The following is a 22,916-nucleotide window of genomic DNA, read 5'->3' as shown; positions in this document are numbered from 1 at the left end:
GACTCACTCACTTAAAACGTGGATCAAAATATGTTTCAGAATCATTCCAGGCTGTTGCTGCCAATCTCTGCTACCATTTGCTCCTCACTGCTGCCACAGTGAGGTCACCCAACATCCTTACTCAGGGAAAGAAAACTTCATGAATCTTTCATTCAGTCTAGATGAGCAGGAAGAATTAATGCTTGACTTCTAAATATTTAGGCAGCATTTGGAGTATTGTGTACAGTTCTAGTTGCACCACTGCAGTAATAGAGAGGTCCCAACACTGATCCCTGTGGAACACCGCTGGTCATAGGCTTCCAGCCAGAATAACACTGGGCTTCCTAAATAACATTTTCTATGGCTGAAACAAGATAGCTTACCGTTTCTATTAACTGTCTCTGCCTATGAAGGCAAGCATATCAAATCCCTTCTCGTGACAACAGGCAAGTTTTCAATGAGCTATTGGCTTGGACCTGAAGGTTTCTCTGTACAATTAGTGCTGCTAAGGCCATTGTCCTTTTATTTCATATGAAATGCCAGACATTCATTTCTTTGATCTAACCTTAACAATTTGGTAAATGCCAGAGGCAATAACTTCCCATTGCACAGATGTCGCACAGCATTCACCCATAGATGAGGAAGCCATCTATGATCGTTGCACGAGAGACTGGCATGATTTGCCATGGTTTACAATCTTCGATAATTCACTTCTGTTCACACTGAAGTACAGTATGTGTGTCTATTTATGAGTATATAATATAGGTGTGTGTGTGTGAGCATCTACATTTTTATATATAAAAAACATTAAGAATAAATAGCTTAAAAGACAAAATGTAGTGTAAAATGTTAATAATTCAAAAAAAATCAGCATTGCAGTCCTTAATTATGTAAAGTTCACTTTTATCAGGTAATACCCGTAATTTGCAAACTTTAAATTTAAATTCAAACCCTGGTCATTGGCAACTGTAATAGCGTTGCATTAAATGTCACACTAGCCACGCCACCGTTATAATTATCTCCCCTCCGCAAACTTTACAGATAAAGCCTTAATAATATACTTAATAACATACTAATAAAGATAAAGTCTTATACCTCGCAGAGATAGGAGTCACTTTGGGAGAGTCGCACCAGTGGCGAGCGGCAACACTCCAGTGACTGAATGTTTGCTCCCAGCTTCACCAAGAGGTTACGTGTTTCTTCAGAGAACATTTACTTTTACCATTTTAAACTTTTATTTAAATTTTTATTTAATCAATCTATTTATTTGTTTCCTATTTTTTTACCAGTTGCTTGAATTCTGGATACCAGGAATTTTACTGTATATACTTGTGAACTTTGATTATTACAGTGGATGACCACTGTGACTAACATACAAGTTATGGTTGTTAGCATTTATGTATTGAATTTGGGATCAAAAGAATAGATGTAATTTTGTAACAGTCAAATGTTGTGGTCAGGCTGGCAGTAATTGTCTGTTTCATGAATATTAATGAGAAATTGGTGCTCTATATTCTGTTTATGGTGCATTTTTCAATATTTCAGATTGTAATAGCTGTATTTTTATTGAATGTGCACATAATTCCAGGAAACATAAAATAAAACTAGTTGGATCACTTGAAAATTATGCAAATTTACTTTTGTTAATATTTTGTATAATCTTTTCTTTTAACTAGGGCAGCAAAACTACTTGTGTGCTGGAAGGAACGATTGTATAATTGACAAAATCCGGAGGAAAAACTGCCCAGCTTGCCGATTGCGAAAGTGTCTCAATGCAGGAATGAATTTGGGAGGTAACTTTTTTTTCATTATTTAAACCATAGAAGACAGGGAGATATTTGGTTGGTTATCACTTTATAGTTATCATTCGATCCATCATTCCATATGACCATCTGATTTGGAACATGTGTTTCCACCATGCTGAAACTTACATTCCTTTCTCAAGTATATCTTCCCTGATATGACTATAACATTAATAAAGTTAGATCTATCCTTTACTTGAATACTTGACTGGACCAGGCCCACAGGACCCCATGTTCAAAGGTGAAAGTGCTTCTCAATAAAATTACTCAGGGGAGGTTGGCAATTGCTTACTCTTTTGAGCCTGACTACATGTCCAGTCACAGAACTTCTTTGGAGTTAAAAGTACTGGGGGGATGGGTTTCATTGAGGGGACTGGGGAATTGTAAGGAGAGAGGGGAAAGAGCTCCAGCATCCTCAGAAATTGAGATTAAGAATACCATATGCTTTAGAAGGGGAGTGGGAGCAGATTAAGAATTGGTACCAACATTTGGCCAGTAGCCTGATAGAGGTGGTGGGGGAGGATGATGTAGGGTTTTCAGTAGCATTTAGGCTGCTATTACGTAACTGCCCAATAATAGAGTAGTTGAGTGGAGAATGTATTGCCCAAGGGTAAAAGTAAACTTTGGCAGCTTTTATTTATCCTTGGACTGCTTCTTTAGGGCACTACGTTTTATCAGAGACAGCCGTTAGCACCTACAGAAATGTTTGGCTTTTAATGAACATTCTACTTTTATTAGAAAAAATGTGAAATAGCCTGTTGCTTTGAGGAGCATCATGGTCTTCCTCCCTTACTTTCTCCAAACTATTTTATGCTCTTTGTTTTCCCATTAAATTCCTATGTACCTTCGCTCTTCAGTCCAATCGTAGAAGCTCTCTTTCAAAGACTGCTGTAAGAGGAAGCTAGTGAGTAGTGAATTGCAAATGAAGCTGTGTGCACAAGTGTTTGCTTCTTCTTGTTTTGTTTTTTTGTTGCTCCTCCAAAAGTTTTTAAAAATATTTTATTTAAGAATTTTTAAACCATAACTGTAAATATATTTCTTTCAATAACAAAACTTGATATAGAAAATGCTCCTCCCTCCTCAAATCCCCCCAAAAATGAAAAGAGATAGAAAAGACAAAAAAATCTAGAGAATATTAAAAAAAACTATATATCGTTAAGTATTTAATAATATAATAATGCAGGAGGTTACCAAGAGATGGGATCTTCAGAAAGTCTGTTAAACATTCATATCCACATTATGAAAGTATAGATGCGATATTTTACAAAATACCTGATATGTATTTTGTAAATTAGAAGTAATCTTCTCCAGTGGAATAGAGTTATGAAGCTCTGCATGCCATCTCTCCATCCCTAAGTCTATATCTGATTTCCAAGTAATAGCTTTAGCAGCTGCTAAAGCAATTTGTACAAATTCAATTTGATACATAGTTAATTTCATTTTAGATCTTACAGCCCTAATATTACCCAACAAAAATAACATTGGATCCTGTGGAAACTTAACCCCTGTTATTTGTTCCAAAAAAGTGTTTAACTTTAGGACACTCCCAAGGAGAATGCAGAAATGATCCAACTTCTTCACCACATTTAAAACATAAATCTGATAATATAGGGTCAATTTTTTTTAATTTTGAGGAGTTAAGTGTAACTAATGCAAAAAGTTATATTGGACAAACCTATACCTAACATTAACAACCAATCTTTCTCATATATTTGTCTATTCAAATCTTCTTCCCATCTTAATCTTGACTTATGTATCCCAATTTTAGAGGCTTTCTTGTGAAGTAAATTATACATTACAAATTCACGTTAACATTATGTATCAAAAATTCCAATTAACTCTGGATAGGTAACGTCAAACTAGCACCTATCATGTCAAAAAAAGCCTCAAATTGATAGTAACGGAAACAAATATTAATTGGCACATTTCATTTATTCTTCATTCGTTCAAAGGTAATAAATCTTCCATCTTCAAAACAATCTTCAATTCTCTCAACACCTATCTGCTCCAACTCCTCAAAATTGGATTATTCATAGGCATTTATTGTGAAATTAAACTTTTTGTACCTATTTCATAATCAATTTTATTTCATAGTTCAACTAAATGAGTCAAAACAGGTGTATCTCTACTTCCCACCAATAATTTTGAATTCTATGTAAATAAAATCCTGTATATTAATTTCTCCTATTTCACAAAGTTCTATATTAATCCAAACAGGAATTTTATTAGCACAAAACAGTACATTAATAAATCTCAGTTGAGCTGCCTTATAATAATTCTTAAAATGGGGAAGATGTAAACCTCCCGATTGAAACTTCCAAGTCAATTATTCCAAAGAAACCCTTGTCATTTTCCCTTTCCATAAAACTTTCTAACACTTGTATTCAAGTCTTATAAAAAATTTTGAGGAATTGAGATGGGAATCGACTGAAAAAAAATATTGAACTCTAGGGAAAATATTCATCTTGATACAATTAACTCTACCTACTAAAGTTATAGGTAGATTATTTCACCTATTCAAATTCTCTTTAATTTTATTAAGTAATGGTAAATAGTTCAATTTATATAAATTATTTAACTCATTATTGACCCTAATACATAAATATTTAATTCCAGTGTCTGGCCACATAAATTGAGTGGCCTTTTTGCATTGAGTATAGTTGCCCTTAACTAAGTGCAAAATTTCATGTTTATCTCAATTAATCTTATACACCATATACTTCACCATATTCTTCCAATCTTATATGTAATTGACACAGGAAATTTGTATTGTCTGTCAAATAAACCAAAACATAATCAGCAAACAAATTTATTTTGCATTCTTCTTGATTAACCTTTATACTCTTAATCTTAAAATCTTGTCCTATTAATTGTGCTAAAGGCTCGATTGCCAAAATAAACAAAGCTGACGATAAAGGACATCCCTGTCTACTTGATTTAGTTAATTTTTAAAAAGTAGAAATTTGACCATTAGTCACTGCCTTTGCAGATAGATTTTTATATAAAGTTTTAACTCTATTTATAAATATCAGCTCCTCCAAAAGTTTAAAATAACTTTTGCATTAAAGGCATCATAATCCAATTCATCAAGAAAAGGGACAAAGATAAGATAGGACAAACATGGCAATCGGAATTTCAACAAAAATTTTCTCTTGAAAGCTGGGGAAGAATTACTAGACTATGTTGATACTTCTTCAATTTGTGCACATCATTCTTTAATACATTTTAAAATAATTCATAGAGCTTATGTGTCTAAAAATATACTGGTTCGCATCTTTCCTAATACGAGCTCTAGTTGTGATATGCCGCTTTCAGGTGCATTCTCCGTCAAGAATGCACCAGCAGAAGTGGATGCAGAGCTTTGGAATCATCGTTTAGGTGGCAGCCCTGAAAGCACTGAAAGGGACAGCTGCACAGAAGGCACCTTAGAGCGCACTTCGACTCCTGTCCACTGTAGCTTTCAGGCGGCTGCATTCCAGTTGCCTAGGGGGACTTCAGTGCTCCGGTGATTATCCCTCCCGGAGGAGGGTTAGAATGTGTGTCTTGGAGGTACCTCCTGCTCTTTTGGGTGGGTACTCCGAGAGCCGCATAGGGGTAGAATATGCAGCTTTACATCCGGATATTCTGGGCACCTGAAAGAGCCTATTAATGCAATACTGATGTGGCTCCATTGACTTGTATGTCTTGGTCATGTCCCTTGTTAAAAAAATTTTGGAAAGCTATTTTTAAAACTTTTTCAATGATACTGGTTATTCAAATGCAACGTAACCCCTTAACGGCTCTTGTTGGAATTACGGTTGCTTACCGACTTCTGCATATCGAGTTATAGCTTTTTTTACACTATAGGCTGGAAGAGTCATTTTACTTAAATGGAAAGACTCTGATTCTCCTACATTATTTCAATGGCTTTCTCATGTTAGCTCTTTCTTAAATCTAGAAAAAAAAATCAGAAGTCATACTTTGGATACAACTACTAAATTTGAAGAAAAATTGAAACCATTTATTGATTACTGTCATGGCGTATAACTGCCATTATTCTATGAATTAACTCTTCCTTTCCAGACATATTATAATTCTTTCCATTTTCGTTATCTGTATATGCTATGTTTTAAGCTATTCGACAGATCCTCTGAATGGGCCGCTCAGTTGTATTCTTATTTTTTTAATAGATTAGTTTGGGGGGGGGGGTTTATATATAATATATATATTTCTTTATTTTCTTCATTAGAAGAATTATTTCTATTATGTCATATTTTCACTCTTTGGAATGTATATATGATACTTATAATATGTAGACTTGGAGATACCATTTTAATTGTATTATTTCTATTCTCCTTATGCTGTGTATATCATGAAATGTTAATTTTTAAAAAAGAAAAAGAATAAAAGGACAAAGATGGAGATAGAAGAAAAGTAGAATGTCATGGCAAACTGAAGTTGTCACCTGCTTTAGTATTTATCGATCCCTTTCTTCTTCCACTGTTCATTTTTTGAAGAGATCTACTGCTTCTTCCACATACAGAATGTGGGGTGAAGATCAATTGGGGATGCACACTTTCATCCAATCAATGGATGTTATTGTAGTTAGTATACATTCCATATCCATTTGAATTCAGCGAAACATCATAACATTCTTCATCCTGGAAAATCGACCTCTTTGTTGTATGACTTCATGGTAACTCCCACAGTTCAGACTCAATAATTATCAACATAGTTTCAACTTCATCTCCTCCTACCTTGTTGAATTTAACTGAAAAGCACTATCACCTTGAAGATAGCGGCTTGTGAATTTCCTATAAAACTTACAAATCTCCTGGTGCAAAAGATTTCAGATATTATTAATTAATCTGTTTGGTGTACTATCTTTAATCACATATTGACATGTAGATTTGTCTTCTGAATCATTAAGCATAACCTTAAATGGTTTGCATCGAAGTTTAAAAGTACAGAATCTCCAATTAATGTTGACATGAAAAAATTGTTGTCTATATCAATGATCTGAATAATAATGTGGAAATGTAGCAGCGGCTACTCTGCTTACTGAATGATCTCACAACCAGACGGGTTGAGTTCAGTGAGCAAAAACTTGTTTATTGAGGTCTGCCTGGCTGGTCCTATGGTCCCAGCCTGGATCCTGGCTGAGAACCACGCCAGGGGCCTTGACGTTGCCGGGGTGTCATGTGGGCCGCAGAGTGCGGGCTTCTGAGCCTGGTGCCAAGGTCGGGGAGAAACTCCGGATGGTGCCATTTTGGCCGGCAGCCCCGCCGCGTGTGTGACATGCCACCATACAGCCCCCCCCCCCCCCCCGACCCCAGAACCGGCGCCAATGTCCTTTCTTGCCGGGCAGCCTCGCTTCTTAGGTTGAGCTGTGACCACTGGGGTCAAGGTGTGCTGGCTTTAATCTGTCCACAGTAAACAGTTCCCTCTTACCACTGATCTCCAGTGTGAAGGTGGATCCTGAACGCTGGATGACTCTGTATGGCCCTTCGTACGGTCTTTGAAGGGGTGCTGTGGAAGGCCCTGGCCTGATAAAAAACATACTCTGTGGAATACAGCTCGCTGGGGATGTAAGAGGCCCATGTGCCGTGTCTGGGAGGTGGTGGGGGTGTGAATGAGTCCAACTGGGCCCGGAGGCAGGGAAGTAAACCATGCAGTGACTGTTGCAAGTTGTGAGGTGCATTAATAAACTCACCAGGCAGGGCTAGCGGTGCACCGTAGACGAGCTTGGCCGATGAAGCCTGTAGGTGTTCTTTGGCTGTCGAGCGGATGCCCAGGAGTATCCAAGGCAGCTCATCCATCTAGTCGGGGCTGGTGAGGCGGGCCATGTGCCGATCGGTGCAATCGCTCGACCAGTCCATTGGCCTGAGGGTGATAGATCGGTGTGTGATACAGCTTGATTCCCAGTCTGTTGGCGAGCTATGCCCAGAGAGCGGAGGTGAACTGCGTGCTACAGTCGCTAGTGAGGTGGGTCGGGACGCTGAACCAGGCAACTCAACCTATCGAAAGTGCCCAAAAGCAGGAGTCCGTGGAGGCATCTGGCATCAGGATTGCCTCGGGACAACGAGTGGTGCAGTCTACCAGCGTGAAAAGGTAACGGTTACCTCGGGAAATGGGTAAGAGGCTGACAATGTCCACATGTATGTGGCCGAACCGTTCTCGAATGCGTTCAAAATCTTGCATGGATGCTGTGGTGTGCCTATGTACCTTGGAAAGCTGGTAATGGGTGCAGGTTCTGGCCCAGTCCACAATCTGCCTTCGATGCCCATGCCAGATGAAGTGTTTTTCCACCATACGAACCATGGACCTGATGGAAAGGTGAGAGAGGTCGTGGATATGGTGGAAGACTTGCCTGCACCACTGCTGCGGGACTACTGGTCGCGGGGTACTCATGGAGACATCGCACAGGACGATATCATCACTGAGAGGAGTCGAGAGGTCCTGGAACTGCAGGCCCATGATGACAGTCCTGAAGGCCTGCATCTCCTTGTCCGACTTCTGAACCCAGGAAAGTTAGTCGTAGTCTAGGCCGGGTGTCAGCGAGCAAATGGCCGGTCGGGAGAGCGTGTCGGCAACCACATTGCCTTTTCCCGCCTTGTGCTGAATGTCGGTGGTGAACTCCAACACAAAGGACAGGTGACGCTGTTGGCGGGCTGACCAGGGATCTTTAGCCATAACGAGCACCTGAGTGAGGGGTTTGTAGTCGGTAAAAATGGTGAAAGGCCTCCCCTCCAAGAAATAGCAAAAATGATGCACAGCAAGGTACATGCCCAGCAACTCATGGTCTAAAGTACTATACTTGCACTCTGGCGGACGAAGAAGTCGGCTAAAGAATGCCAATGGTTTCCACTGATCGTTAACCTGCTGCTCCAGGACAGCACCAATGGCGATGGCAGAGGCATCGATGGAGAGCACCATATGAAGGTCGGTGTGTGGGTGAACGAACAGGGTAGTCTTCGCGAGGGCAACTTTCATGGCTTCGAATGCCCTGTTGCCCTCTGTAGTCCAGGCGAGTGTCTTGTCCTTGGCCGTGATGAGGGCTAAGAGCGGCTGCATGATGCGTGCAGCACCTGGAATGAATCAGTTATAGAAGTTGACCATATCCGTGAAATCTTGTAGCCCCTTGAGTTGTCTGGGCGTGGAAACTCTCTGATTGCAGCTACCTTCGTAGCAGCTGGTGTAGCTCCTTCAGCCGTGATGGTATGGCCTAGGAACTGCATGGACTCTTTCCTGAACTGGCATTTGGCCGGGTTGATCGTTAGGCCGAAGTCGGCCAGTCACGAGAAGAGGGTGCGCAGGTGAGACTTTTGTTGTGCCCGATATCTGCTGGCAACAAGAATGTCTTCCAGATAAATGAACACGAAATTCAAAACCATGAGGCGCTGGAAGGTCTGGGCAGTATTGTTGAGACTGAAAGGCATGCGTAGAAATTCAAACAAGCTGAAGGAGGTGATAATGGCCATTTTGGGGATGTTCTCGGGATGCACTGGGATTTGATGATACCCGCGCACCAGGTCGACCATGGAGAACACCCTCGCGCCATGCAAGTTAGCCGTAAAGTCCTGAATGTGAGGGATGTGGTAACGGTCAGGACTGTCGCGTCGTTAAGCCATCAATTATCTCCGCTGTGGCACCAGCAACTGGAGGCTTTCGGGACCAGGTGGAGCAGAGTGTGATGCAGCTCAATTCCCAGTCTGTTGGCGAGCTGTGCCCAGACTGTCGGAGCGTTGAATGATCCCCAGTTCCTACAGATGCGAGAACTCTTCTTTCACTATCTGGAGCTTATCCGGCAGGAGCCGGCGTGCCTTGGCATGGACCGGCGGGCCTTGGGTGGGGATATAATGAAACAGCCCATGGTGTGGTGTGGCGGTGGAGAACTGTGGCTTGAGGAGGGATGGGAACTCATCCAGGATGCACTGAAACTCGTACCTGGGTGTGCTGACCGTGGCCATCTGTGGCTGCTCTATGCAGGAAGTTTTAAGGCGAACGGATTAGAAGGTACGCGCATCGACAAGTCACCTACCTCGAGGGTCGACCAGGAGTCTGTTGTCGAGGAGGAAGTCGACACCCAGAATGGAGGTTGGGAGGGATGAAACAGTGAACCTCCATGAGAACTTCCGCTGGCTGACCTGGAAGTGGACGGTCTTGTCACCATGCGTTTGAATCTCCGTTGAATTGGCTGCATGGAGTGGAGGTCCTCGAGGCCGGTTCTGGGACTCGATGGCTGTGGCCGGGATGACGCTGATCTGGGCACCGGTGTCGACTAGGAAGCATCGGCCGCCAATTGTATCCCACAGGTAGAGAAGGCTGTGTTCTCGCCCAGCCGCCACAACCATTAACAGCAGCCGGCCTGCTTGTTTCCCTGGAACGAGCTGGGCTGACGACACTTCCAAGCCTTGGCTCTCCAGTGCTGGTGGAAGAAGCAGAAGCCTGAAGTTGTCAGCTTGCTTCTGGCTATGCTCTTTGAGGCCCCTGCAGGGGCTGAGTTTTCTTCCGCAGCGCTAGAGGAAGGCTTGGCATGGTCATGGCCAGGACTCATAACTTGCTGGACTGCTGAGGCTTCCAGAAATCGTTCAAGCTATAGCTCTTGAGCCTTTTGAGCGACCTTCCTCTGGTCGTCGAAGCTCTCCTGGGACAGAAACAGCCAGATGTCTTCAGGCATATGGTCAAGGAAGATGCTCTCAAAGAGTGGGCAGTTGGTGTGATCGTCCATGAGCGCGAGCATCTCATCCATCAATGTGATTGGAGTTCTGTCTCTCAAGGTGTCAAGGTGCAGCACCTGAGCAGCATGCTGGCACCTGGAGAGGCCAAGGGAGCCGGTGAGCACCCACTTGATGGTCCCGTACTTATCTTCTGTGGGTGGGTGCTAAATGAGGTGCAGCACTTGTTTGGCAGTGGCCTTGTCCAGGGTGGCGACCACATGATAAAACTTGGTCGTATCTGATGAAATCTGGTGGAGGTGAAACTGAGCCTCTGTGTGGCTGAAGCAGGTCTCAGGCTCCTGAATCCAGAAATCAGTAAGCTTGATGGCTATAGCATTGATCGAAGAGTCGTTCATATCGGGTTCAAAGGCGTTTGAACCTGTCGGGGTCACCAATATAGCAGCGGCTACACTGCTAACTGAAGGATCGCACAACCAGACGGGTTGAGTTCAGTGAGCATAAACTCGTTTATTGAGGTCTGCCTGGCTGGTCTTATGCTCCCAGCCCGGACCTGGCTGAGAACTGCGCCAGGTGCCCTGACGTCACCAGAATGTCACGTGGGCCGCAGAGCACAGGCTTCTGAGCCTGGTGCCGAGGTCGGGGAGAAAATCCTGACGACGCCATTTTAGCCAGCTGCCCCACCGCATGCGTGACATGCAGGGCCGGTTTGCCTGCCTAATGGCGTGCCGCCACAGAAAATTGGATCTGCAAGTTTGCTGGTGACACTACGAATTTGAGGTGTTGTGGACAGTGAGGAAGGCTTTCAAAGCTTGCAGAGGGATCTGGACCAACTGGAAAAATGGGGCAGAAAATGGCAGATGGAATTTAAAGCAGACAACTGTGTGGTGTTGCATTTTGGAAGGACAAGCCAAGGTAGGACATACACAATAAATGGTAGGGCACTGAGGAGTGTGGAGGAGCAAAGGGATCTGGGAGTACAGATAGACAATTCTCTGAAAGTGGCATCACAGATAAACAAAGTTGTAAAGAAAGCTTTTGGCATCAAAATATTGAGTACAGGAGTTTGAATATTATGGAGAGGTTGTTTATGACATTGGTGAAGCCAAATTTGGAATATTATGTGCAGTTCTGGTCGCCAAACTTCAAGAAAGATATCAGTAAGATTGAAAGAGTGCAGGGAATATTTACAAGGATGTTGCTGGGTCTTCAGGAGTTAAGTTACAAGGAAAGATTAAACAGGTTAGGACTTTATTCCTTGGAGTGTAGAAGAATGAGGGGAGATTTGATAGAGGTTAACAAAATTATGAGGGGTATAGACAGAGTAAATGTGAGTAGGTTCTTTCCACTTAGATTAGGAGAGATAAATATGAGAGGACATGGCTTTAGGGTGAAAGGGGGAATATTAGGGGGAACTGCTTAACTCAGAGAGGGCAGGGGTGTGAAACAAGCTGCCATCTGATGTGGTAAATGTGGGATCACTCTGAAGAATAAATTGGATAGATACGTGGATGGAAGAGGTCTGGAGGGTTATAGACTGGGTGCAAGTCAATGGGACTAGCGGAATAATATTTTGGCACAGACTAGAAGGGACGAAGGGCCAATTTTCTGTGCTGTAGTTTTCGATGGTTCTAAGAAATTTATTTTTTTAATTTTCTTTCTTCCTCAGCTCGCAAGTCGAAGAAACTGGGAAAGGTGAAAGGGCTGCATGAAGAGCAGCACCCTCCACATAGCCCCAAGGAAGGGATCACATTCACTGCTTCTTTGCCAGAACCTACAGGAAGCACTGCTCTTGTTCCCTATTTCTCATCAATGCCACCCCACATAAACCCTTCCCTGATCACCATTCTTGAAGCCATTGAACCTGAAGTAGTTTATGCATCTTACGACAGCAGTCAGGCAGACACGACCAATTACCTGTTGTCCTGTTTGAACAGGTTGGCTGAGAAACAGATGGTTCGTATCGTGAAGTGGGCAAAAGGTCTTCCAGGTAAGATTACATGAAAATATTTCACCTTCATTCCATAGAGGATCTACACTTTTTCCTGTCTTTTGCCATACATGCTGGTGCTAAAGCTTTCAAATTATATGTTTGCATTTTCTCTCATATATCCCAATACCATGCAAAAATAGAAGAAACTAATTTTTGAACTGTCATTAGCAGAATTAAAATAATTACACTTTTTTAAAATTTCAACATATGCTCTATACATATATAATGGGCCCAAACATCAATAAAATTCAATTCCCTGAACTAGTGTTTTAAAATGCAGATTTTATTGCAGAAGAAATAGAGCTTTTAGCTCAAGCTCGCTGATTCTATTTCTTGTTCTCAAATCTATGCACACTAATTAGATTTAATTGAAAAATATATGCTATGAATTCAGGTAATAAAACAAATCTGTTAGCTTTCTTCAACAGATTTCAAACAAAAGCAAGCCACTTCAATATAGGAAAACTCCCCAGGCACACACCAGAATGGTTATTAGAGATATCTTCTTTCTTTGGCTTGGCTTCGCAGACGAAGATTTATGGAGGGGTATGTCCACGTCTGCTGCAGGCTCGTTGGTGACTGACAAGTCCGATGCGGGACAGGCAGACACGGTTGCAGTGGTTGCAAGGGAAAATTGGTTGGTTGGGGTTGTGTGTTGGGTATTTCCTCCTTTGTCTTTTGTCAGTTAGGTGGGCTCTGCAGTCTTCTTCAAAGGAGGTTGCTGCCCACCGAACAGTGAGGCGCCAAGATGCACGGTTGGAGGCGATATCAGTCCACTGACGGTGGTCAATGTGGCAGGCACCAAGAGATTTCTTTAAGCAGTCCTTGTACCTCTTCTTTGGTGCACCCCTGTCTCAGTGGCCAGTGGAGAGCTCACCATATAACATGATCTTGAGAAGGCAATGGTCCTCCATTCTGGAGACGTGACCCACCCAGCGCAGTTGGGTCTTCAGCAGCATGGATTCGATGCTTGCGGACTCTGCCATCTCGAGTACTTCGAAGTTGGTGATGAAGTCACTCCAATGAATGTTGAGGATGGAGCGGAGACAGCGCTGATGGAAGCGTTCTAGGAGCCATAGGTGATGCTGGTAAAGGACCCATGATTCGGAGCCGAACAGGAGCGTGGGTATGACAACGGCTCTGTACATGCTGATCTTTGTGTGTTTCTTCAGGTGGTTGTTTTTCCAGACTCTTTTGTGTAGTCTTCCAAAGGAGCTATTTGCCTTGGCGAGTCTGTTGTCTATCTCTTTGTCGATCCTTGCATCAGATGAAATGGTGCAGCCGAGGTTGACCGTTTTGAGTTCTGTGTTCCCGATGGAGATGTGGGGGGTCTGGTATTCACGGTGGGGAGCTGGCTGATGGAGGACCTCAGTTTTCTTCAGGCTGACTTCCAGGCCAAACATTTTGGCAGTTTCCGCAAAACAGGACGTCATGGGGGGTCTTTTCATACTTAGTATCCAGATGAATTTAAGACAAACCAGTGAAACCATCAGGAAAATGGTTGTAACATTCCTGATGAAGGGTTCTGGCCCAGAAGTTGTAATTTTTCTCCCCACTGATGCTGTTTGACCCACTAAGTTCCTGGAGCTGATTGTGTGTGGCTCCAGATACAACATCTGCAGTTTCATGCACATCTGCAATGATTATTTTTAATTGATTATTAGTACTTATTTATTATCTTGTCAAAGAAAAGATTTTAACATGCTGTATCGCTTCAGTCTAAGTCAGTGGTTCTCAACCTTCCCTTCCCACTCACATACCACCTTAAGCAATCCCTTACTAATCGCAGAGCACCAATGGCATAAGGATTACTTAAAGTTGTATGTGAGTGGAAAGAAAAAGGTTGAGAACCACTGGTCTAAGAGCTAGGTAACAGGAGTAACTCTGATAAATTATTCATATTTAAGATTACCATTGCAAGCTTTGAGAAAATTGTTTAGCTTAAGTTGATAATCATAGCTAACCTTAGTTTGTTTGAATTGATTCAAATCAGGTCAATAAACATGCACTGGGATAATTTTAATTATAATGGTTATAATAGTTAAGATCGTGATTTTGTAATCAATAATGAGAAAGTAGATCCTTTGTTTACGCTACGATAATTTGTTTGCTAAATCTTTTTTTGAATTCTTGAACAAGCCTTTTGAACAAGGCTGCCTCTAAAGCTTACATGATGATTGAGGCTTTAAGATTTAAAGGCAATTATATTAAAAATAATCAAGCTGAATTATGAATATATATTGACAGTATAGATTCCCTGACTTATGAAATCATAGAGGCTTGTACTAAATTTAATTTATTGAAAGCGCTTTGAATTCTACTACATTATGAACTGCCTAGTTGTATCATGTCCCAAAACGTAAAGTTGATCTTGAGGCAGAAAATTTTAAATTAGATAGCATAGTTGAAATGAAAGGAAAGAGCCAGGTAGTGTATGAAAATATAAATTAATCTATGAATTGCTATGGTTGCAGTTTTTTCTTCCTTTTTAAGACTTTGCAGTTCTCTATTATGACGACCTTTTCCAAATGTCTGCATTTATTTGAGTGAGTAATCAACTGAATCATCAGCTGTCTGAATGTCACCATCCATTAGGTGAAAACAAAATAGTACAGATACCAGAAGTCAAATAGAGAAGCAGATAATATTGAAACTGTTCACCAGGTCAGGCAGGATCTGTGAAGAGAATCAGTGTTAACATTTCAAGCTGATGGTCTTTGATTGGAATAAACAATAATGTTTGAAATATAATTTTAAAAAGTGATGGTGATTGTGGAAAGCTTTTCTAACATTTCTAAACACTCAGTCCAATGCACGGAAAGGTTCAACAGACCGACGCTGACATTTTGTATCCACAAGTGATGGTCAATAATTAGGTCATTGTAAGCAGTGTACAAAACTATAAAGTGGTCAGCAACGTTTCAATCCCAAAAGGACATAATTGACAAAACTCAAACTGTTACTTAAATTTATTGTTTAATATAAAAGTTGGGAGGAGTAGGCAATGAACAGAAGTCAATCATGTGGTTGAAATTTCATTTCACACCTTCAAAAAGGACTAATAACAAAATCCACAGATTATCTACAAAAGTAAAGACACTGTAAATAAGATTTTGAATATAAAATATGATCTCAGTCAATTCAGTGATGGTATTCTAGATGTTTGGAGCACAATATGGAGAGTTGGAGTGGAGCTTCACCATCAGACAGCATGATTTAGTGGAGGGCAGATCCTGTCTTACAAATCTGGTGGCGTTTTTTGAGGAGGTGACAAAGGTGGTTGACGTTGGGCGGGGGGGTCATGGATGTGGTCGGCATGGACATTTGATAAAGTGCCTCGTGGTAGGTTCATTCATAAGGTTCACAAGAGATCAAAGATGAGTCCATAGTTTGAATACAGAAAGAAGTGGTGTAATGGTGTTATTCTAATTGAAGGATTGTGACAAGTAGTGTCCCACAGAGATGGTTTGAGGACCTCTGTTGTTTGTGATATATAATTACTTGGAAACTCACTAATCCACCCACCTGCTTTTTCATCCATAGATTCTTGAAAGTGGCCACCCAGGTAGATAGTGCAGTAAAGAAGATACAGGTCGGGGTACTGAGTAAAAAAATAAGCAAGTCATCTTGCAACTAAATAAAACTTTAAGTTACACTAATCCTGGTCAGTCCATTACAGGAAGGATGTGGAGACTTTGGAAAAGGTACAGAAGAGAATTACCAGGATGTTTCCTGGATGAGAGACTATGAGTTATTAGGAGAGATTGAGCAAACTTGGGCTTTTTTTTTTCCTCAAGTGTTGGGGGCTGAGGGATGACTTGAAAGAAGTTTATGAAAATTATGAAGAATTGATAGGCCTGACAGTCAGAATCTCTACCCATGGAAAAATTTTTACATGCATTTAAATTAGGCTTAAAGAAAATGCGTGGTGCAAATTTGTTTTACACAGTGTGGTATCTATGTGGAAAGAGGTGCCAAGAGTAGTGGTGGATGAGGATACAATAGTACCATTTAAAAGGTTTCTAGATAGACACAGGGAATAAAGGCAAGCAGCAGACATTTAGGCATCATTTTCAGTCTAGATTCATGTTTTATATAATCATGCCAACTTGCTATTAAAGCCTCTGTGTTGGTCAAAGTAGTTCTCTGTTCCTCATAGTTACAGTGAAATTAAGAAATAAAATATTCCCTTCCAAGAAGTAGGAACATCACTTCAGATATAATTGATAAAGCTGTTGGAAATACTGCAAAAAAAAAATAGCAATGAAGTTTCCATATTAGCTTTTAAACCTGTTTGTTGAATCAACTTGATGCTTTGAAATTGAAGACATCAACGTTGGCAGCAAGAATGTGATATCTGACCCTTGAGAAAATGCAACAAGTGTTAAACCTCAAATAACATGGAACAACCAGGATGGACCAGATGTGTTTGATGCTTTCCTCAGGTCTGAGAGAGAGATGAGAGTTGCACTGAACAGCTGAAATTCAGCAAACCTGTAGCGCTATCAATTAGACCTGACAGGCCAGTTGAGATTAATAGGCTTAAATCGCTATAAACACAGCTATATCTTACATGCTGTTGGCCCAGTTCCAAGGCAGTATTGAGGGAGGGGATAGGATGATACCGCCTTTATTAGGGATCTTAGAGGGGAACAATTGCAGTACCGGGGGCAGGCCAACCAATACAATGACTGCAGTACAGTGTTCCACCACATTGACCTCTTCTTTTGAAACAAAAGACAGAGGGTGAAGTGTAAGAGTCAATTCAGAATCCATTCAGAGTCTATATACAGATTCAGCTTTTGTCCATTCCATCAAACTGACCATCTGTGGAGTTGGTATAGGCTCCTAGGCAGTGTTTTGTGTGACGGGCTGCAATTCAGATTGCTGAACAAAATCACTTGGGGCTGGTTCAGGTGGGGGGGGGGGGGGGGGGGGTTAATGTGTGGTTTGGGGTTGGGGCGGTGCAGCTAGTGCCAATGGTGGGATTAGGTCCTCGGCCATGTCTCTGCTAGTCGCGGGGAAGAGAAGGGGTGCTAGTTAATCAACTGTGGTCCGTTCAGCAAGAGCCTCGGTTGCGGGAGCCCCTGCATAAGCCAGGTCCTAGACAGCAACAGTGTCTCTCCACCCATCCTGGTACTGCGTGTAGGCATACTGAGGACTCATATGGAGGAAGTGAACCTTCTCAACCAGGAGGTGTGCTTTGTGGGTTCTGGTGTGTCTCCGGAGTAGCACAAGCTCTGGGGTCATCAGCCAGACCAGTAGCGTTGTTCTGATGCCAACGTCCTCAGGAAGGAGAATAATGTTTTATGCGGGGTCGCATTTCTCGCTGTACAGAGGAGGGACCTGGTGGCATGGAGCACCTCTGGTAGGACCTTTGCCACTGAGAGATGTGAATGTAACTTGGGTATCAGAAGAGCATGAAGAGGTTATGCAGGGACTTAATGACAGTGGCCGTAGTTATATCTGGGCAGGGAATGGCGAACAGGAATCATGAGGAATGTTGAGGAAATACACGTTCTGGTTCATTGAGGGGAGAGGGCCTTTGAAGACCATACTTTGATGTTTGAAGGGGTGGGTAGTCTTGATTAGGTAAGCTTTCTTCGGCTGGTAGAAGTGTGGCTTTTACTCCGCGCAGAACAGGCAGCTGCGGATCAGCTCCCTGATTTCCTTAACTGATTATGGGAGGTTGCGAGCTCTCACAAAGGATAGGGCCTAGTGACCCCAAGGTGGGAGAGGCTGTTGTGTCGGACTTGGAGGTAATCTGCTTGTGTGTTGGCGCTGGGACAAGTCATCGGGAGGCTCGTGGCACTTCCCAGGCTGATACAAGATCTCGTAGTTGTAGGTGGATAGCTCAATTCTCAACCTCAGGATCTTGTCATTCTTAATTTTTCCTCCCTGTTTGTTAAACATAATTGCGATTGTACGTGGGTCGGTCAGCAGGGTGAACGGTTTGTCAGCTAGCTTCCACTATGGACTGGGCCGAGTGCCGGAGTTCAGGTCCCTGGAGGGTATGGGAGAAAATTGTCACTGGCCTGGTTCAGCATGGCAGCCAGGGCAAGGTTGGACGCATCACTCTCCACCTGGAATGGGATGGATTCATCTACAGCATGCATCGTTGTCTTGGCAATGTCGCCTTTGATATGAGAGAAGACCACTTTAGCTTCTGCTGATGGGGGAAATGTAGTAACTTTTAACCAGAGGGCAGGATTTGTCTGCATAATTTGGGATCTATTGTGCACCTTTTCAGGGCCTTAAGGTTATGGGGGAGTGGGAGATCCAGCAGGGCTGCAGTATGCTCAGGGTCAGGTCAAATGACTCCATTCTCCACTTCTGGTTATACATGAGATTTATGGCTTTTGCTGTCAGGAGGAATTTTTGCTGAATAGCATCATGGTCCTGCAAGTCATGGCCACAGATGGTCACATTTTCCAGTCGTCCACTATTCAGTCCTTCTCCCTCTGGAAGACCAAAACTCCATTCGTGACTCCAAAGGGGACCCTGAGGAAATGGTCGAATGCCATATGGGCTGTCCTCTGGGTGGATCAGGAACTGGAGATAGACCGACTTGAGGTCAATGGTAGAGAAGACCCGGTATTGGGCAATCTCGTTCACCATGTTGACTATGCGAGGGAGGGGGTAGGCGTCCAAGAGGGTGAACCGGTTGATGGTCTGACTGTAGTCTGTGACCATCCTGTGCTTCTCTCTGCTCTTTAACACCATCGCATGCACTCTCCAAGGGCTGGTGCTGGGCTCTGTGATGCCTTTATCAGCCTTGATAAAGACTTTGTCCCCAGGACTGTATTGCCTGCTCTTAGTTGCCACTGGCTTACAGTTAGGGGTGAGGTTTTCAAATGGGGGAGGGGGGCCCATCATATTCCATCAAAATACTTAAGTTGGCACCAGAGGTCCAGCCCCAGTACGACCGGTGCCCAGAGTGTGGCCTCACGAGCAATTTATAATTCTTGTACTTGGTGCCACCCAAGGTTAGTGTTACTGTGCAGCTCCTTTGGATCTTGATCGAATGGGACTTGGAGGCCAATGAGATTTTACATGGGACTGGGGTCACTGTGAGGGAGCGGTGCTGTACAGGGCTTGGGTATATAAAGCTTTCGATGCTTCCCATGTTGAACAAGCAATTCATAATGCAGCCATTTATCTTAATGACCACAGTAGACCTTGATAATTGATGTAGGCTGCTCTGGTCCAGAACGATTGATGCCAGCATCAGTTCGTCGTCTGACTCGCTGCTACAGTATGTGTACATCAGCAGCTTCCAAGATGTCCACCCTGAAGATGGCTGGCACCATGGTTCATGTGTGGTCACCGCCAGAAGTGGCGTCGACCCTGGGTGACATGCTCAGGTCCCACTATGCTGTTCTCTGTTACTGGAAGTAGGGACGGAAATGACATGGTTCAAGATGGTGGTGGTCGCTGTTTGCACACAGCGCTGCAAGGCGAAGGTCTGCACCTACATGCCCATGCGTAGTGTCCTTTTCTTCCGCAGCTGGAACAGGTTGCACTTCTAGCAGGGCAGTTCTTCCAAGGGTGCTTTGTCTGGCCGCAGTAATAGCACTTCAGGTTCTTGGCAATTGTGGCTGCGGTTTGGGACACCGCGTCCCAAGATAGCGATGCCCGAATTCCCTATGTGGCAGCCACTCTGCCAGTGGAGTAAACCTCCATGTTCTGTTGGACCATATCTAGTGCCTTTGCGAGATCTGCCATGTCCTGTAGGGTGCAATCGCCCTTCTCCAGGAGCCTTTGCCTGATATGATCAGACCTGAAGCCGGCTATACGGGCATCCCTGATCAGTTCCTCCTGGTAGATGACTGCCATAACATCGGTGCAGCCTCAAGCTCTCCCCAGATCCCCCAAGGCTCGAATATGTTTGTCTATGGACTCTCCAGGTGCTTGTCGACAGCTGCCCAGGAGGTATCTGGTGTAGGTCACGTTCTTCAGGGCCAGATACTGCTTTTGCAGGAGCCCCATAGCAACTGAGTATGTCTCACCATCTCTAATCATCCAGAAAATGCGGTAACTGACCTATGCAAAAAGTAGGTCTCTCTTATCATCCCCGTCCCGGATGTCATGTCGCTTTATAAAGGTGTTCGGGCAGTGAAGCCACTGATTGAAATTTACTGAGGACTCTGGATCCTTAGGGTCGGTGTCCAGCTTTTCCGCTCAAATAGCCTTATCCATGGCACGTACGTATAACAATTAAATTGTAGCACTATCAATTAGACACAACAGACCAAAAGCCAAGATTAATAGACTTTAATCACTATAAACTTACAGTCATATCTTACATGTTGTTGGCCCGATTCCAAGGCAGTACTGAAGGAGGGGATTGGGCAATACCATCTTTATTAAGGATCCTGGAGTGGGAGGAGTTACACTATGAGGACAATGACTGCAATACAGTGTTCCACCATAAAACCCAAGACTAAAAAAAGGCAGAAAGGGTTGTTACATTGATTTTTTTTTTGTTAGGGTTCACAGAAGGTAACTTCACTCATTGTAGTTGTAGAACATAAAAATAAATGGGCAAATTTACATGAGAAAAGCAAGTGCAGTAACATTAACATATTACATATAACCATATAACCACTTATAGCACAGAACAGGCCAGTTCGGCCCTACTAGTCCATGCCGTAGCAAATCCCCACCCTCCTAGGCCCACTGACCAGCACTCGGTCCATACCCTTCTAGTCCCCTCCTATCCATGTAACGATCCAGTCTTTCCTTAAATGTAACCAATGATCCTGCCTCGACCACGTCTGCCGGAAGCTCATTCCACATCCCCACCACCCTCTGCGTAAAGAAATTTCCCCTCATGTTCCCCTTATAATTTTCCCCCTTCAATCTTAAACCATGTCCTCTAGTTTGAATCTCCCCCTTTATAATCTCCTCCCCCCCACCAACCACCACTCACTCACCATGTACTCCTGACCTGCAGAGTGTTTCTGGTTGTTTCTGTGGGGTTTCTTTAAAAATTGTCCAAGTATATAATGTTGAGATACACTGGAGTAACCAGTTGAGCATGAGAGGAGGAGCCACGAGAATTGAAATTTACCTAATGGAAAAATAGAGGTGATAGTGCGGCCAATTGAGTCAAAGTTCACATTCAAGTGGGCACAGATAACATAACCATGATTAATGAGTTTTCTCTAGAGCAGCTTATCCAGAGAAGAAGAGGTAGGCATCTAGTCTCTGGAGGAAAGATGACAGAACTTTCGAGAGAAAAGTGAAGTTAAGCAGCTCAGAATATTAAACAAAAACTATTTAAGCAGCAGAGTTATTAAAGGTGATTTTGAGGAAAATATTGGAAGAGCCAGAGCAGTTGGAAGTGTTGATAAGTGTTAAACTTGAGGGGAATTTTGAAATGTTGGGAATTTATAAGTCTGACTTGTAATTGAAAATTTCCCTGGGTAGTCAGACTATGAAGATATGTAGAGTGAAAATATTGAAATCGGTAAAGATGTACATGGTGAGATATTTGCAAAACATCTTTCTCATTCAATGGCCTTGACTGCAGGGGATCAGTCATAATCTCATCGAAGAGCAGAGCAGGCATGGTGGGCTTTGGCTTCATTCCATCTTCCATTTCTTAAATTCATAAAAATAATTTTTACCGATATAAAGTCATGGATTCAAAATTTATACAGCACAGAAACAGGCCTTTCAGCATATCTGACCTAGTCCACATGTCTGCGCTTGGCCATACCCCTCTAAATCTTTCCTACCATGTTCCTGTCTGAATGTCTTTTAAGTGTTATAATTGTACCCACTGCTATCACTTCCATATATGCGCCACCATATATAACTCTTTCAAACAGTTGCCCCTCCCATTCTTTTTCAAATTCCCCCTCACTTTATGTGTATGTCTTCTAGTTTTAGATTTGACTCTCCTGGGAAAAGGACTGTGACTGTTCACTCTGTTTATGCCCTTCATGATGTTGTATCCTCTATAAGGACACCCCTCAGCCTCCTATGCCCTAGGAAAAAGTCCTACTCTGTCCAATCTCTCCTATAACTCAAGCCCTCCGGTCCTGGTCATGATCTTGTGAGCCTTTTTTGAATCTTTTCCAGTTTAATGACATTCTTTCTGCAGTTAGGTGACCAGAACTGCACATAGTAGTCCAAGTATGAGAAATATTTTGTGTAAATTTGATAGCCAGGGGAAATTAGATGTCATAAAAATCAAAGAGAAAATAAATGTTGAGCAAACAATGAGCTGCTGGAGGAATTCAGTGGGTCCGATAGCATTCTTGGGTAAAAATAGTCAATCAACGTTTTAGATTGGAAGCCTTTATCAAGACCAAAGTGGGAAGGGGATATCTGTGATATTAAGGGGTGAAAGAAGCTGGGTAGGTGTTAAGAAGTTATAAGGTTTTGGAAAGAGATGAGAGATGTTATGCTTGTCCTTTCAAGAAGAACAACTTTTGTAGGTTTCACAATCAGCCAACTTTATTTTCCTTGAGCTGC

At 42.8% G+C, this 22,916-nt stretch overlaps 1 protein-coding gene across 5 annotated transcripts in view; it reads left to right on the top strand.

The window, feature by feature from the left end:
- The window catches only part of nr3c2 (nuclear receptor subfamily 3, group C, member 2), a 435,445-nt gene that overhangs the window by 325,428 nt on the left and 87,101 nt on the right, over positions 1 to 22,916 (top strand). For all 5 annotated transcript variants that reach the window (XM_069926407.1, XM_069926406.1, XM_069926405.1 and 2 more), the window contains 2 exons: positions 1,656 to 1,772; positions 12,108 to 12,428. In XM_069926407.1, the coding sequence (XP_069782508.1) occupies positions 1,656 to 1,772; positions 12,108 to 12,428 (438 nt within the window). The remainder of the gene's footprint in view (positions 1 to 1,655; positions 1,773 to 12,107; positions 12,429 to 22,916) is intronic.

This window comes from Narcine bancroftii, chromosome 3, assembly GCF_036971445.1.
Source record: "Narcine bancroftii isolate sNarBan1 chromosome 3, sNarBan1.hap1, whole genome shotgun sequence".
In the NCBI taxonomy this organism is placed as follows: Eukaryota; Metazoa; Chordata; class Chondrichthyes; order Torpediniformes; family Narcinidae; genus Narcine; species Narcine bancroftii.
Note: the sequence above shows the minus strand (reverse complement) of the source record. Positions and strands in the feature narration are given on the sequence as shown.